The sequence below is a fragment of the Odocoileus virginianus genome, chromosome 20 (genome assembly GCF_023699985.2).
Source record: "Odocoileus virginianus isolate 20LAN1187 ecotype Illinois chromosome 20, Ovbor_1.2, whole genome shotgun sequence".
Taxonomy (NCBI): domain Eukaryota; kingdom Metazoa; phylum Chordata; class Mammalia; order Artiodactyla; family Cervidae; genus Odocoileus; species Odocoileus virginianus.
In genome coordinates, this window is record NC_069693.1 from 13,089,886 (window position 1) to 13,104,899 (window position 15,014).

The window sequence follows — 15,014 nt, forward strand, 5'->3', positions numbered from 1 at the left end:
TAAGAAGTCAACACACCTTTATTAAACGACTGCAAAGTTACTGGGAGGAGGCCATGATGCTGGACACACCTGTTGAGAAGAAAAGGGAAGAGCAGGGTCAATGTGGGAAAGACACGAGATGAACCTCCAACCACCACAGTAGCGCCCACAACTATTTAGGGGCCTTGCAGACTGAAACAACAGGCTTAGAACAATGCCTGTTTTTTCCTTTTTAAAAAGTCTTTATTGAATTTTATTATAATATTGCTTCTCTTTTATGTTTTTTGGTTTTTTGGCCATGACACCTGCGGGATCTTAGCTCCTTGATCAGGGATCAAACCCCTGCATGGGAAGGCAAAATCATAACCACTGGACCAGTAGGGAAGTCCCAATGCCTGGATTTTAAAAGTATGATCTGCCATCTTCATCACCATCCTGATAACATTTACTATGGTACTATTTGCAAGATGGGCTTCCCTGGTGGATCAGTGGTATCACCATCCTGATAACATTTACTATGGTACTATTTGCAAGATGGGCTTCCCTGGTGGATCAGTGGTAAAGAATCCACCATCTGCCAATGCAGGAGATGAAGGTTCGATCCCTGGGTAGGGAAGATCCCCTGGAGAGGGAAATGGCAACCCACTCCAATATTCTTGTCTGAGAAATCCCATGACACAAGAGCCTGGCAGGCTACAGTCAAAAAAGTCGGGACACGACTGAAGCGACTAAACAATTTGCAAGACGCTCTGAGCGCTGGACTTGTGTCTCATCACCACAGAACCCTTTGCTCCAAGGAGTTCTCACATAGAACCCCAAGTCGGTGGGTGCATCTCATTTAGACTGAGAGTCCACAGCCCGCAAGTGTGGAGATGACTGCCTGCTCGATCGTGTTCCTCAATTAAATAGCAATGTAGTCATTTTGTACTCAGAGGCCACAGTGTACCAGTCCATATTTTTAACACACCAGAACCACACTTAAGAGGGTGGGGAGGAGACCGAGGGCCTAAAGGAAGCAGCCCGTCCCTGCCCCCGCCAGTTCTCACTCCAGGACCCCTGCGCAGTGGGAGGGTGAGACTTCAGGCTCACTCTAGTTGAGCAGCCAGTGGAGTCTGTGTTAGTTAATGTGATGGTGACAAAGAGGGTAATGTTTAGTGAACTATAGGACTGGTTCTTTGCTAAGTGTTGCACATGCAATGTCTCACTTCACACTCATACATCCAGGGGGTAGGCACTGCGGTATTATTCAGTTACAGGAGGTGGGTACTGCGGTATTATTTAGTTACAGGAGGTGGGTACTGTGGTATTATTTAGTTACAGGAGGTGGGTACTGAGGTATTATTCAGTTACAGGAGGTGGGTATTGCGGTATTATTCAGTTACAGGAGGTGGGTATTGCGGTATTATTCAGTTACTTACAGTCCTGGCACCTGCCTTACGGGGTTGACCTGAGGACCAATGACTCTAATAATAAAAAGTGTAAAGAACTACACGGTGTTAGTCAGAATTATTGGTGCTGTCACCCCCCCTCTCTAGATGAGACACTGGAGGCATTGCCCGAAGTCACACAGCTGTGAATAAAGAGCCCGGACCCCACCCGGCTGCCCCAGCCGCAGAGCCTGCACTTGCCGGTAGGTGCTCTGCTGCTTTTTAACAGATGCCAGGGCTGAGGCCCCGGGACCAGGGAGGGTGTGGGGACACCCTGCCGGGTCCCTCCAGGCCCTGGGAAGTCTTACTGAGTGCTTCAGGGCAGGATCCTGTGCCCAGAATTCCAGGCAAGGACACCAGGACCCTCCGCCCTTTCTCCCAGGTAAAGGTGGCCTGCCTGGGATAGACAAGGGCAGGGGAATCTGGCAGATACTCATTTCTTGGCCCTGAGTCAGAACTATCTACCCGAGTCCTTGGGGACCCAGCCCTGCTCCCTTAGAAGGCCCCTCCTCAGCTCCACAGCCTGAGGCTCAAGCCACTACTCACTGTCAAAGTCAATCTTCTCCACAATGTTCTTGGGCTTAATGCTCTCCTCCTGGCTGCAGATGAAGATCTGGCCTGACTCGTCGGCACTCCAGCCGTACTTGCTCATCCACACCTTTAGCTGGCTGTCTGCAGCGGACACAGCAGTGCAGGAGCTTTGCACACAGATCCCACAGTACTGGGTGGGTGGGGGGGGGGGGCGCACTCAGGGTGTCCTCCTGGCCTGCCTTGGGCAGATCTGGTCTCGGGCTGCCAGGCTGGGGCTCCTATGATTCATTCTCCAAACAGCAGCCAGGGGGAGCCCTTTAGCTTCCTCATCCTTCCCACTACAGGGCTTCTGAGTCTCCTTTCATTTTCTATTTACCTCTCGTGTCTCCCAGGGTTAAAGCTCAGCTCCTAAAAACAGCAGAGCGCTTACTTCTCTGCTTTTCCCCCAATCTACATTGAAATGGCTTCGAAATGATGATTTCATCATTACCAAGAACAGTAACCTTATGGCACCATGTTTAAGAATTTCTTTGCAGCTCTTTCTTGCCTTTAGAAAGGAGGCGGCAGAGGATGAGATGGTTAGCTAGCATCACTGGTTCAGTGGATGTGAGTCTGAGCAAACTCCGGGAGACAATGAAGAACAGGGGAGCCTGGCATCCTGCAGTCCATGGGGTCGCAAAGACCCAGACAGGACTTAGCGAGTAAACACCAAAAAAAAAAGGGTATTTTTCTGGCCAGAGAAGTGCTCTACAACTTGAAATAATTCTTTTCTGTGTGACTATTATCAATTTGATATAGATTCACCTGTTTCTCTTTACATTCAACTCTAAGGGTTTTTCATCCCTTTCTGACTTAATTTCACTCTTAAACACATAATATCAAGGCAATGTAAAACACTTAGTATGGTGCTTAGTATAGTGCCGGACACAAAGTGTCCAAAAAAAGTTAGCTTCCACTGAAAACAAACAATGTCCCACCTGGCTTAAAAGGCAAAACTATCCAAGAAGGTGCTCAGAGAAATCTCACCCCCAACCCACCACTTTCCTCCCTGTTCTCACCCTCAGCTCCCAAGAAGTAACCATTTTCCTTGTTTTAAAATTTTTCCCTTCCTGTGTTTCTTTTTGCAAAATGAGCAAATATATATACTTGTTTTTCTTTTTAGAGGGATCTTTGGAAATATAAATCTAATCATGTCCTTCTCTGCTCAGACCCTCCAGTGGCTCCATCTCACTCAGCATAAAGGACAAAGTCAGGCAGGAGGCCCTTCGGTGCCTGAAACCCCTCCCACCACCACCTCTCTGCCCTGGCTCTGCCCCTGGCTCACCCAGCCCGGGCCAAGGGCTCCCTGGCTGCTCTCTGAGCAGAGCATCCTCACATTCACTCTGCCCTCAGGCTGCCCACCTCACTCCAGTGAGAGGTAACTGTTCAGACGCTGTGCCTCCACCTCCACGTGCCTCCTGCTCCCCCAGCCCTCACCCTCCCAGCCCTCCAGGGGCTGTCATGCATGAATCCCCACTAGACGCGTACAGCTTCATTTGTCATCTGTTTTGCTATCTCCACGAGAACGAATCTAAGCCGTTCTGTGCTGTTCACTGCCATGCCCCCAAGGTCTTGAACAGTGCAGAGAGGGCCTTCAACTAATTTATGCAGAATAATGAATGAATGCTGTAGGATCTCTGAAAAGGAAAGGAAGGTGTTATACTAATTCCTTATTCCCTCTCTGGACTGGGCCTTTAATAACAACCTGGTAAGGCAGGAGTGGGCCCATTTGAAGAGCTGGCTGAACCCCACTGCCCCGCTCACTCTGACCTCTTAGATGGGCACTAGGGACCCAGAGAGGGCCTTACCTGTCAGATCCCCGAGCATCTCAGCCAGAAGCCAGCGATCGATGTGTTGATACGTGATGCCCACAACATGGCAAATAACTGCGGAAATTAAGGACAAAGACAAAGGGCCACTCTCGGAACCTGCTGCCACTCCTTCCCCTCAGGGAGCCCAAGCTCAGAGAAGAACTTACATTTTCGGACAGAGTCTTCAAAGCCGGTTATACCTTCCAGGAGGTCCATGTTTTCATCCAGGGCTTGCTGTGGGGGGAAGGACGATGTTCACAATGACGTTAATACCAGTAATGTCAAGGGGACCCCTCGGCAGTCCAATGGTTAGGACTTAGCACTTTCATTGCCAAGGGCCTGGATTCAATCCCTGGTCAGGGAACTAAGATCTCAGAAGCCATGTGGCCAAGGAAAAAAGTTATAAATAATGCCAAGAAGATTAACCCTGATAATAAAATAAGAGAAGCAAACACTCTGGCATTCACCCCACAGACCAGCCCTTCTTCTGTATGCAACCTTATGATGTAACAATGCTGGCTTTCTGCCCATTTTAGAGATGGGGAAACCAAGGCTCAGAGCAGCTAAGAGATTTGCCCAAAATCACAGGGTGGGGTTTGCACCTGGCAGGCTTCCCGGGATCTGCCCATCACCTCCTCCCACTCACTCCCTCACTCCCACCACAGGGGCTCCTCACTGTCCCTCAGACATGGCAGGCACTCAGCCGCCTCAAGGCCTTGGCACTGGCCGGGGGCGGCAAATTCAGCGCTGGCTGCTTCTATTTTCCCGTGAAATGACAAGAGAGGAGACAGATGAGGAACCTGCACTCAATCACCTCTTCTCGGATCTCATCTAATTCAGAGAAAAGGGCAACAGCCCTACCATGGCCCATGAGCCCACCCCCCAAAGCCCCCTGGGAACTACCCGTCACCTCCTCCCACTCACCCCCTCAGTCCAACCACAGGGGCTCCTTGCTGCCCCTCAGACTTGCCAGACAACCGCCCACCTCAAGGTCTCAGCGCTGGCTGTTTCGGGGTCTGGAACTCTCTTCCCCCATTGGCTAGCACTCCCACCTCCTTGAGGCCTCTGCTCAAATGTCGCCTTCCCAGCAAGGGCTCCCCCAACATCAGGGAGGGAGACGAAGAACCCATTAGGACAACGAGAGGGAGCAGCCAGCGCGGCAGGAGGAAGGTGGGAGAGCAGCTATCCTGGAAGCCAAGAGACACTAGCTGGGCAGGTGAGCCGGGGCCTGAGAACTTCCTACGGGATCGAGCAATGGGGGTGTCACTGGGGGTCTCAACAAGAGCACTTCCGTGGCCTGTGCCTGAGTCAGGGGTCAGAGGGCTGGCCACAAAGGCCTGAATGGCATGGGTTCATGTGAGCAGGGGGTAAGACGAGGCTGAACACAGGCAACCTGTCCTGGGGTGGGCTGAGCCACAGCCCTGATTCGCCTGGGATGTGAGACTTTGTGCTTTAAAACCGGGAAAGCCCCGGGCAGGCTGGGACAGCTGGGGTCCCAGCCAGGAGCAAGGCTGGAAGGGGAGCAGAGGGAGGGGGCGGGGGCAGAGCTGGTGGGGAGTGTGGAGGCGCAGGCGGAGTTTTTTTATGTCAGGACCCACTGCAGCGTGGACGTGTTGCGTGGGGACGGAAACAGTATAGGAAGGTCAAGTTTGCACAGGGGGGTTGAATGGCTGGTGTGATGTCACTGAGTGGGCGAGAGGGCAGGGGGTCGGGGCCCTGGAGGAGGGACGGGGCGCCACTGGAGCAGAACAGGGCTTGGTCAGCTGCCGGGAGACGTCAGGTCAGGGGTGGGAAGTTCCGCTTGGGCCACTTCTATCTTCCCATGAAATGAGAAGCCAGGTCGGGGGCTGAGGCGAGGAGAAAGTGGCGGTGGTGAGGAGCTGCGGAGAGCCATCCAGGAACACGGGGCGGGAAGCGAGGACCGGCTGCGGGTGGGCACTGACAGCTCCTCTCCAGCCTCCCGCAGCCCCGAAGACACGGGTGAGGAGGGCACGGTTTGTGAAGGAGGAAGCATAACAGAGGACTGGGGCGGCCGATCAGGCCCAAGAATGTCGGGTCAGAGGCCTCATGGGGGCGAGCTGGGAGGCGAGGGGCGAGGAGGAAGTGGTCAGAGGGTGGAAATGTGTGACCTTCACGGGCAAAGGAGGCAATTGCTGATGAAGACAAGTACAGGTCAGTAACTCCCGGACTTAGCTGGGGAGCAAAATCACCAGGGATAATTGCTTCAAGTCACTAAGCCGAGACCACACCCAGACCAATGATGTCCGATTTCATGAAGGCACAATTCAAGTATTAGTATCATATTTGTTGTTGTTTTCTAACTTCTTAGGGATTCGATGTGCTGAGAACTGGTCTCATCTCGGATGTGAGGGGAGGGAGTGAGGGGCTCAGGGCCCAGGGAGAACAAGAAATCTGGAAACTGAGAAGTCAGGGTGATGGAAGGATCACAGACCTGCCCTTTCAAGCATCTAAGAATAAAGAGTGGCTATGAGTTACATTCTTCACGAAAATAAGCAGTCATGGAGCAGGGTGGGGCAATACCAACAAAGTGGGGTGGGGTATGATAAGATAGGCGCTTCAGGGGTGGGGGGCTGGGGGAGGAGAAGATGGGTCTGGGAGTGGAGGTGAGAGCTAGGCGGCCACATGGACTCCCACTTGGGATGCCAAGTCCAGTTAGGACAAGAAAGGGGAACAGTATTTACTCTTTATTCAACTGTTACTATTCGGCCATGTCCCATGGCATGCAGGATCTTAGTTCCCCAGCCTGGGTTTGAACCCATGCCTGGTTCAGGTTCCACTGCAGTGAAAGCACAGAATCTTAAACACTGGACACCAGGGAAGCCCCGTGTGGGCAGAGTATTTAGAGGACAGAGGACTTTTGCTGGAAGACCAGGTGCCTGTATGTGTGTGAGAGAGTGAGAGAGAAAGCCTGAACTTTGTCAGCAGAGGGGACCAGAGCGTCCCAGCTCCAGGTGAGGATGACCATTCTGTGCCATCCCACATGCAGAGTTCTGAACACAGGACCCACTGCCACAGAAGAAGCCAATAAAAGTGCGTGGTCTTGACTTCCAGCAGCTTTTTCTGCAGGGCCCAGTCACCACCCTGCCCCGGGGCCGCAGGCAAGTTACCCAGAAGGCCTGGAAGTGGCAGGTTTCCAGCAGGTCTCCGAGGTACAAAATCTGCCGGATGGGCCGTTCTTCTTGCTGGGGGGAGGCGTTAAGGGCAAAAGGCCTTTCAGACAGAGGTAGTGGCCACCGCGCCGCAGACTGCCCCACCCACAGCCGCCCCGCCCACCTCCTGCTCACCACAGTGTGTTTGTCATGGCAAAAATGAGCAAGAACCTAAGGATCCAGAGGAGGGGACAACTCAACAGGCGCTGCCTCACACACTGAGATCGAGTCACCCCTTACAGAACTGACATGGAGAACGCGATCAGACACACCTCTAGCAAGATGAAAAAAGCAAGATGCAGAAGGACATGTGTAACAACCCATCACTGAGTAGGGAGGAATGGGTGTATGTAAACATGCACAGCTGCACTTCTGTATCCGTAGGTTATCTATGGAAAGGTCCCGAGGCCTGTAAACAACTGTGGCCTTCAGGGAGGGGACGAGGGAGGAAGCCTTGGTTTTTTCATGGTACACTTTGTTGTACTTTGAACAGCAGATAGTATGTGCTTTTTAAGCCACCACTACAGACCTCTGGGGAAGGTGGGCTATCTGTCAGAAGGCGGGTGCCCCCGTGGACACACCTGGCAGAGCAGGTTCAATGAGGAAGACATTTCTCAGCCCGGCCGCCAGGGAGCAGGCCAGTTCAGTGGTACCTCACTCAACATCTCTTCACTGGAGACCAGCGCTGTGCCAGACAGACACTGGCCAGTCCCTGGGGATATGTAGAAAGAAGGGAAGCTGACAAGCCAGCTCTTCATGGCTCCAACCTTTTGCCTGGTCGTCTTTCCTCGGCTATCAAGCCTCATGGGAATCTTTCTAAAGCATGTTTCTCCCCCTATCACTCTGTAGCTTTAAAGCCTTCTTCAGCTCCCCAGGGCTGAGTCTGACCAACTCTGTGGCTAAGCCGAACATCCCCTACTGACTCTAACAAGGCGCTGAGCTCTTTTCTTCCTATTTCCCTACACACTCTCCCCTCTGCCTGGATGACCCTTCCCTACAAATCACCTAATTCCTCATCTTTCATCTGCTCCCTCCTCCAGGAAGCTTTCCTGGCTTCCAGGCAGGTTCAGGTGCCTCCTCTGGCCCCTCACACCCCAAGTCCTGACTACTCCAGAGAGGACGGGTCTCCCCCGCTACAATGTGAGCTCCATGACGGTTCTGTCCCAGCCGCAGCCAGCCCCGGGCCAAGACCAGAGCAGGCAATCGGTGGTGTCTGTGACCGAACTCAAGACCACATGCCTATGAATCCGTCTGCCCTGCACCCCCTCCCCCAGTCCCAGTCCGGAAGGATACATGGGCCTGGTCGATCATGCACTTGCACAGAGTGAAGTCGGTGTGGGGCAGGTTGGTGAGGGCCTTCAGCAGGATCTGGGCGGTGACTGTGGTCTGGAAGAAGGCTGGGTTGAACTGGTACCTGAGGAGGGAAATGGAGATGTGGTAGCAGTGCCATCTCCACATCCCTGGGCCTCACCAGGTGCCAGGAAGGCTGCTCACTGCTTCCGCCTGGAGTCTGGGAGCTGGACATGTCTGGGCTCTGATACCAACCACCCCACTGTCTGGTTCGGACCATAACCTCCCTGACCCTACTTTCCTGCTCTGTAGTCTGTAAACGGAGACAGTTAATCCTCACAACCACTCAGTAAGGCAGACAGTGTTAAGTGATTCACAAATGAGTACATAAGTAGCAGTGGTCAAGCCTCTGGAGCCAACTGCCTGGATTTAAACTTCACTGCTGAGTGACCCTGGACTACTTTTTTAAAAAACAGTTTATTTTTGGCTGTGCTGGGTCTCTGTGGCTGTGCGTGGACTTTTGCTAGCTGTAGCAAGTAGGGGCTACTACCTAGTTGCGGTATGCTGGCTTCTCATGTTGGGCTTCCCTGGTGGCTCAGATGGTAAAGAATCCGCCTGCAACACGGGAGACCTGGGTTCGATCCCTGGGTTGGGAAGATCCCTGGAGCAGGGCATGACAACCCACTCCAGTGTTCTTGCCTGGAGAATCCCCAGGGACAGGCTTCTCTTATTGCAGAGCACGGGCTCTAAAGCTCTCAGGACCAGTAGATGTGGCACACAGCCTTAGCTGCCCTGTGGTATGTGGGATCTTTCTGTACCTGGGATCGAACCTGTGTCTCCCTGCACTGCAAAGCGGATTCTTAACCATGGGACCACCAGGGAAGCCCCGGCATGGAGCATTTAAAATAAGTAGACTTCCCTGGTCTGGAAAGATCCCACATGCCACAGGGCAGCTAAGCCTGTGCACCACAGCTACTGAAGCCCGTGTGCCCTAGAGCCTGTGCTGCACAGTAAGAGAAACCACGGCAATGAGAAGCCCGTGCAGCTCAGCTAGAGAGTAGTCCCCCCAACCAGAGAAAGTCCTTGCACAGCATCAAAGGCCCAGCACAGCCAAAAATATAAATAATGAAGTAAGATTCTAAAAAATAATAAATGCTCCGTGCATCAGTTTCCTCTCTTGCAAGAGGTGAGAATAAACCACTGTATCGGGACTTCCCTGGTGGTCCAATGGTTAAGACTCTGTGCTTCCACTGCAAGAGGTTGAGGAAACTAAGATCCTGCATGCCGGTGTGGTGCTGCCACAAAAAAACCAACACAAATAAAAAACCCAACTGTATCTACCTCACAAACAAAACACAGCATCGAAGTGAGTTAACACAAAGGTTATGGCACAGTAGGTACCACATGGGGAGCGCTCACTATGCAGTGGTTCTCCCCACTAACAAGCTAAACGACCTCACCAACACACACGATGTCTCCATCTTACAGATGGCAAAATCGAGGTCATGAGAGCTCTGAACATTACAAAGCTGGTAGCTGGGCTTCCCTGGCGGCTCGGTGGTAAAGAACCTTCCTGCCAATGCAGGAGATTCAATCCCTGGGTCGGGAAGATCCCCTGGAGAAGGAAATGGCAACCCATTCCAGTATTCTTGCCTGGAGAATCCCATGGACAAGAGGAGCCTGGCAGGCTACAGCTCATGGGGTTGAAAAAGAGTTGGACATGACTTAGTGACTAAAACAAGGAACAATAACAGTGTATCAAAAAAGCATCTAGAAAGAAGAAACCAAATATCCACCGACAGGGTAACAGATAATTAGGACCTGGTTCCACATGGGACACTACACAGCAATAACAACAAACTGCAGTCACATAGGAAAAGCATGGAGCCCACAAATCCAGAGCTGAGTGCAAGCTGCCAGACGCAGAAGAGCTCCAGTTGTACGGCTACTCTTAGGTTCAGTTCAAAGCAGGCAAATCTGAGCTAAGCGAATCAGAATGTGTATGTGTGTACATATGTCTGCAAACATGTGGTAAATTCACACAAAGCCAGGCCATGAGCACACAGGAGTGGTCACCAGGGTCAGGGTGGTTGGCATGAGACACATGGGGCAAAGGACAGGGGTGCCAGCAACACTCATTTTGCAATTGGGATGGTGATTACATAGGTGTTCATTTGTAATTCCACGTTAAACCACACATTCGCTTTCTGGAGCAGCCGGTATATACGCTTTGCTATGATTTTTATTTTCTTTTTTACTTTTTGGTTGCACCACAAGGATCTTAGTTCCCCAACCAGGGATCTAACTCGTGTCCCCTGCAGTGGAAGGCCAGAGTTTTAACTGCTGGACTGCAGCCCCTGTAACTAAGTTTTCAAAGACCATCCCTCCTCCTGCCCCTACTTCCTGGCTCCCTAGACTTGCACATTCTATCCACATCCTATCCAAAATAGATAAAGAGCTCATACAATTCAATACGTAAAATCCCCAAAAACCCTGTCAGAAACTTCTGAATAGACTTTTTTTTTCCCAAAGAAGACACAAAGATGGCCAAGAGGCACATGAGAAGATGCTCAACATCACTAAGCATCAGGAAAATGCAAATCAGAATCACACACATGACAAACTGGCTATCAACAAGAAGACAACAAATAACATAACACCGGCAAGGATGTGGAGGAGAGAATGCTTGATAGTGTGATGTCAACTGGTGCAGCCACCATGGAAAACAGCAGGGAGGTTCCCCGTAAAATTAAAACTAGCACTACCATATGATCCAGAATTCCACTCCTGGGTGTGTATGTGTTTATTTAAAGAAAATAAACACTAATTTGAAATGATACATGCACCCCAATGTTCACAGCAGCATTATTTTCAGTAGATCTTGGCTACTGAAGCAACCTAAGTTGCTATCTGGAAGCAACCTAAGTGTCCATTGACAAATGAATGGATAAAGAAGATGCGGTACATATAAACACATACACACAATGGATTATTATTCATCCATTAAAAAAAAGGAAAAAGAATGAAAATTTGCCTTTCGCAACAACATGGATGGACCTGGAGAATATTACACTTAGTGAAGTTAAGTCAGACAGGGAAAGGCAGATACCACATGTTTTCACTTATATGTAGAATCTAAAGAATAAAACAAAAGCAACAGAACAGAAACAGAGACCAAAGTGGTGATTATAGATGGGAATGGGGTGGGGGAGAGGCAAGATAATGGAAGGGGATTAACAGGTACAAAATACATATAAAATAAGTAAGATACAAAGTCACAATGAACAGCACAAGGGCTATAACTCCCATTATATAAACTCTAAATGGAGTATAATCTATGAAAATACCCAAACACTACATTGTACATCTAAAACTAATATAACATTGTAAATCAACTATACTCCAACTTAAAAAAAAAGAGAGAGAAGTCACATCCTGCAGGTTACCCCTCACTCCCACCCCACCCAGTGCTGGGAGTGGCAGGCTGCTGACTATGGGAACGGGATGGGAATGGAGGCAGATACTCACAGTTTCAGGACAGCCAGGTTGGCTTCCAGATCATAGGCATTCTCCTTGGCCTGTGTCTCCACATAGCGTTCCAGGGTGGCCAGATTCTCAGGGTTGTACCTAGAGGAGAAACAAGATGAGTGAGCAGAGACAAGAGCTGAGGCCAGTCACTCCTTGAGGTGGGAGTTGGGGGAAATGTAGCCTGCTCCTCCTCCTCTTCCTTTCCTCCCTCCCTCTGTCACTGGCCAGTTGCTCTACTCAAATATTGAATCAGCTCTATAACCTCTGATGAAACTTATCCATATTCCAGACCTAAGCCCCAGCTCTAAACACCGTAAGAGCCCTGGGTCTTTTCTGAAAAATGCCTCCTCCATGTCTCAGCCAACCAGCCCTTGCAGCCTGTACATCTGGCCTCCTGGACATCTTTGATATCCACCCCTCCCTCCCATCCCCAAACTCCACTCTGGTCCAGTCCATTCTCTCCTGCCTAATTTTCCCCATCCCAGCCCCCACCAATCTACCTGTGCTTCCCCCATCACCGCCTTGACCACTCCTGGCTATCACTGTCTACCGTCCGGTTTGTCTGAACTAGAAACTCCATGAAAGCATGGCCAGTGGCTGTCTTTGGTTATCTCTGGTCCGCACCATTGCCCTGAATTCACAGTGTAGATTTTAGTAAACATGTGTTCGATGAATGAAATGAAGGGGGGAAGGGGAGCCACAAAGAGGCGCTGAGAGGCTTAGTGAGGCTGAGCAGAGAGAGAAAACTGGGGGGCTGAGAGAGGGTAAGTTAAGCAGAGAGGACGGCCTTAAGGCAATTAAAAAGGACTGAGCTGCAGGCAAGGCCACCTCCTACCTTTAGGCCTATACAATGCTGTTCTCTTAAACAACTGCTCCAGAATGACTGAAAAAATCCCACCCCCGGGCAAGCCCAGAATGCTGACCATTTGCTGACTCCAGAAGACCCTCTCCTCCACCCGTCTAGGCTAGAAACGCTCCCTCCGACCGGGCTCAGACCTGTCGATCCCCTTGAGCAATTTGCCCACGTTCGCTCTCATCTGCTCAAACATCGCCATGACGGCTGCCGCCTCCCACACCAGGGCTACAGCCGAAGACCTGGCCGGCAAAGCGTCCTCGAGGACCGGAAGAGGAAGAGTCGATGGAAACGGAAACTACGTAATTGTTTTCTCTCCCGCCCCCGGGGCGGTGAATCGTGCTTTGGGTCTTGCGGCAGCTGCCACGCTTTCCGGCTGCCGCGTGACTTCTTCCCAGTCGGCGCAGTTAGCGCGTGCGCATACTCTCTACTCGAGCAGAAGCTACGGCGCGATATAAGACCTAGTCTAACCAAGTGCGCAGGCGCCTTCTTGCGGCGAAGGGGCGGGACTAAACTTTTCCCGGGCCTCGCGTATCCAGTTATAGTCCCTGGCGCGTGAGCGCGGACTCACCGGGAAGTAGACTGATCCGTGACGGCGTGCATGCACGTCGCGTTGCGCGCGGCTGTAAACTCAAAACTGCTGGGGTTCCATCAGTACAGCCCTTTTGGTCCATGGGCATGTGCTGAAGAAGGTGCTCTCTGAGGTCCCCTTGGCCCTAGGCCTTGGCCCCTGAGGCAGGATCCTGAGCTTCGCAGTTTTAAGTCGTGAACCTTGTCCCCCACACTTCACCCTAACGCCGAGGGTAGTGGCCCGCAAAGCTGTTGTGCTCAGCCCGGCAGGGGCGGAGGGAGGGGCTAGTGGACCCTGCCAGATCACGCCCAGTCCCCATAGGCTCCAGTTTTGCCGGTGAAGGCGAGCGCCCCGCATGTGCCATCCTGAGTTATGTGTTCAGATACTGTCCACTGCAGGCATGAATGCACATGCATGTGTCATATGTATATGCTCTGGGTACATCCACATACGTGCACATGGGTATCCAGGTGTGTGCACGTCGACTGGCCTGTGCGCCGCACAGGGAGTTACCACTAAGTGCCTGTATGTGTCCCGGATGAACAATAATGTACACTGCATGGTCATCCCGGTGTAGACCTGCCATCTCCAGGTTGTGGCCCAACACTCGGCATTCAGCAGAGGTTCAAGTGTAGTTTTTAGTGGCTGCCCAGAACGGGGGAGGGTGAGGGCACCCTCCAGGTCACAATGAAGATAGTTTGCATCTGGTTTACATGCAGCCCAGGGCCCCGGAGGTGGAGGGGGGTGGTCCCCTGGGTCCCAAGGCAAGCTGCCCCTCACAGGCTGTCAGGGCCCAGGGGACAGGGGGTGGAGCCGCCGGCTGCACAGCGCTGTGCCGGGGCAGGAAGCGAGAGTGGGGAGAGGGGAGGCCACAGCCGGTGGAGGCAAGGCGGGTGCAGGGCGTGTGGGGAGGGAGGGAGGTGCCAGCATTCGGAGCCCTGAGGCCCTGCTGGCCCCTGGGCGCAGGCCCAGCTCCGGCCCCCAGGAATGGACCTCGTAGACCCTGACATCTTTAACAGGGACCCCCGGGACCATTATGACCTGCTGCAGCGGCTGGGTGGCGGCACCTATGGGGAAGTCTTCAAGGTGAGGAACCCCCCTCCTTCTCCAGCACCCTCAAACCTGTGACCTTGGGGGTGAGCCCCAAGAAGGGATGGGGATGCAAGAGGGTCCCAGTCCCCCACTTGGGTTCAGGGATGCTGAGGAAGAACTCGGGCAAATGGAGCCTGCCTGACTGCCAACTTCCCCTTTACAAGGCTCGAGAGAAGGTGACAGGGGACCTGGTGGCACTGAAGATGGTGAAGATGGAGCCTGGTGAGGACAGGACCCAGGCACTCCTTCCCCTACCCCCACCTCCTGGGACCCTGGGATCTCCCCCATTCTCCCTCCCTGCAGTAGCCTTTTCTCTTCTGCCCCTCCTCGCAGACGATGATGTTTCCACCCTTCAGAAGGAAATCCTCATCTTGAAAACTTGTCGGCACGCCAACATCGTGGCCTACCATGGGAGTTACCTCTGGTGATGAGCTGCAGACCTGCCCTGCCCCCCAGCCCAGCCCCTGCCCTCAACTCCCATTCCTGACCAGCACCCGCCCAGCCTAACCTCTAATCCTGGACCTCCATTTTTAACTGGGGCCTCCTAACTTGATCCCCAACCCGAAGTCCCACTTGTTTGATCAGAGCACCTCCAAATCTCATCTCCAATAACTACCATTTCTCACCAAATTGATCCCTTCTTGGTAACCAAATGTGAAACCAAGTCCCCCTAAAACTGATCATCGTCCTGACTTGCAGGTCCCCCAGTTTCACTTTCTGTTC

At 52.2% G+C, this 15,014-nt stretch overlaps 2 protein-coding genes across 5 annotated transcripts in view; one reads left to right on the plus strand and one right to left on the minus strand.

Moving 5' to 3' along the window:
• The window catches only part of EIF3K (eukaryotic translation initiation factor 3 subunit K), a 26,068-nt gene continuing 11,054 nt past the window's right edge, over window positions 1-15,014 (minus strand). The window contains exons 1-8 of one of the 2 annotated variants that reach the window (XM_070450939.1): window positions 12,772-12,914; window positions 11,776-11,874; window positions 8,251-8,371; window positions 6,916-6,990; window positions 3,955-4,021; window positions 3,785-3,862; window positions 1,953-2,078; window positions 1-69 (exon numbers count right to left, since the gene is read on the minus strand). In XM_070450939.1, coding sequence (XP_070307040.1) covers window positions 38-69; window positions 1,953-2,078; window positions 3,785-3,862; window positions 3,955-4,021; window positions 6,916-6,990; window positions 8,251-8,371; window positions 11,776-11,874; window positions 12,772-12,830 — 657 coding nt within the window. In that variant the 5' untranslated portion in view covers window positions 12,831-12,914 and the 3' untranslated portion in view covers window positions 1-37. Of the gene's footprint in view, window positions 70-1,952; window positions 2,079-3,784; window positions 3,863-3,954; window positions 4,022-6,915; window positions 6,991-8,250; window positions 8,372-11,775; window positions 11,875-12,771; window positions 12,915-15,014 lie in introns of those variants that run through there. The other variant, XM_070450940.1, reaches the window with a different exon arrangement.
• The window catches only part of MAP4K1 (mitogen-activated protein kinase kinase kinase kinase 1), a 16,502-nt gene continuing 15,565 nt past the window's right edge, over window positions 14,078-15,014 (plus strand). Inside the window, exons 1-3 of one of the 3 annotated variants that reach the window (XM_070450925.1) lie at window positions 14,078-14,285; window positions 14,456-14,513; window positions 14,625-14,715. In XM_070450925.1, coding sequence (XP_070307026.1) covers window positions 14,187-14,285; window positions 14,456-14,513; window positions 14,625-14,715 — 248 coding nt within the window. In that variant the 5' untranslated portion in view covers window positions 14,078-14,186. The remainder of the gene's footprint in view (window positions 14,286-14,455; window positions 14,514-14,624; window positions 14,716-15,014) is intronic. The other 2 variants (XM_070450924.1, XM_020881636.2) reach the window with 2 other exon arrangements.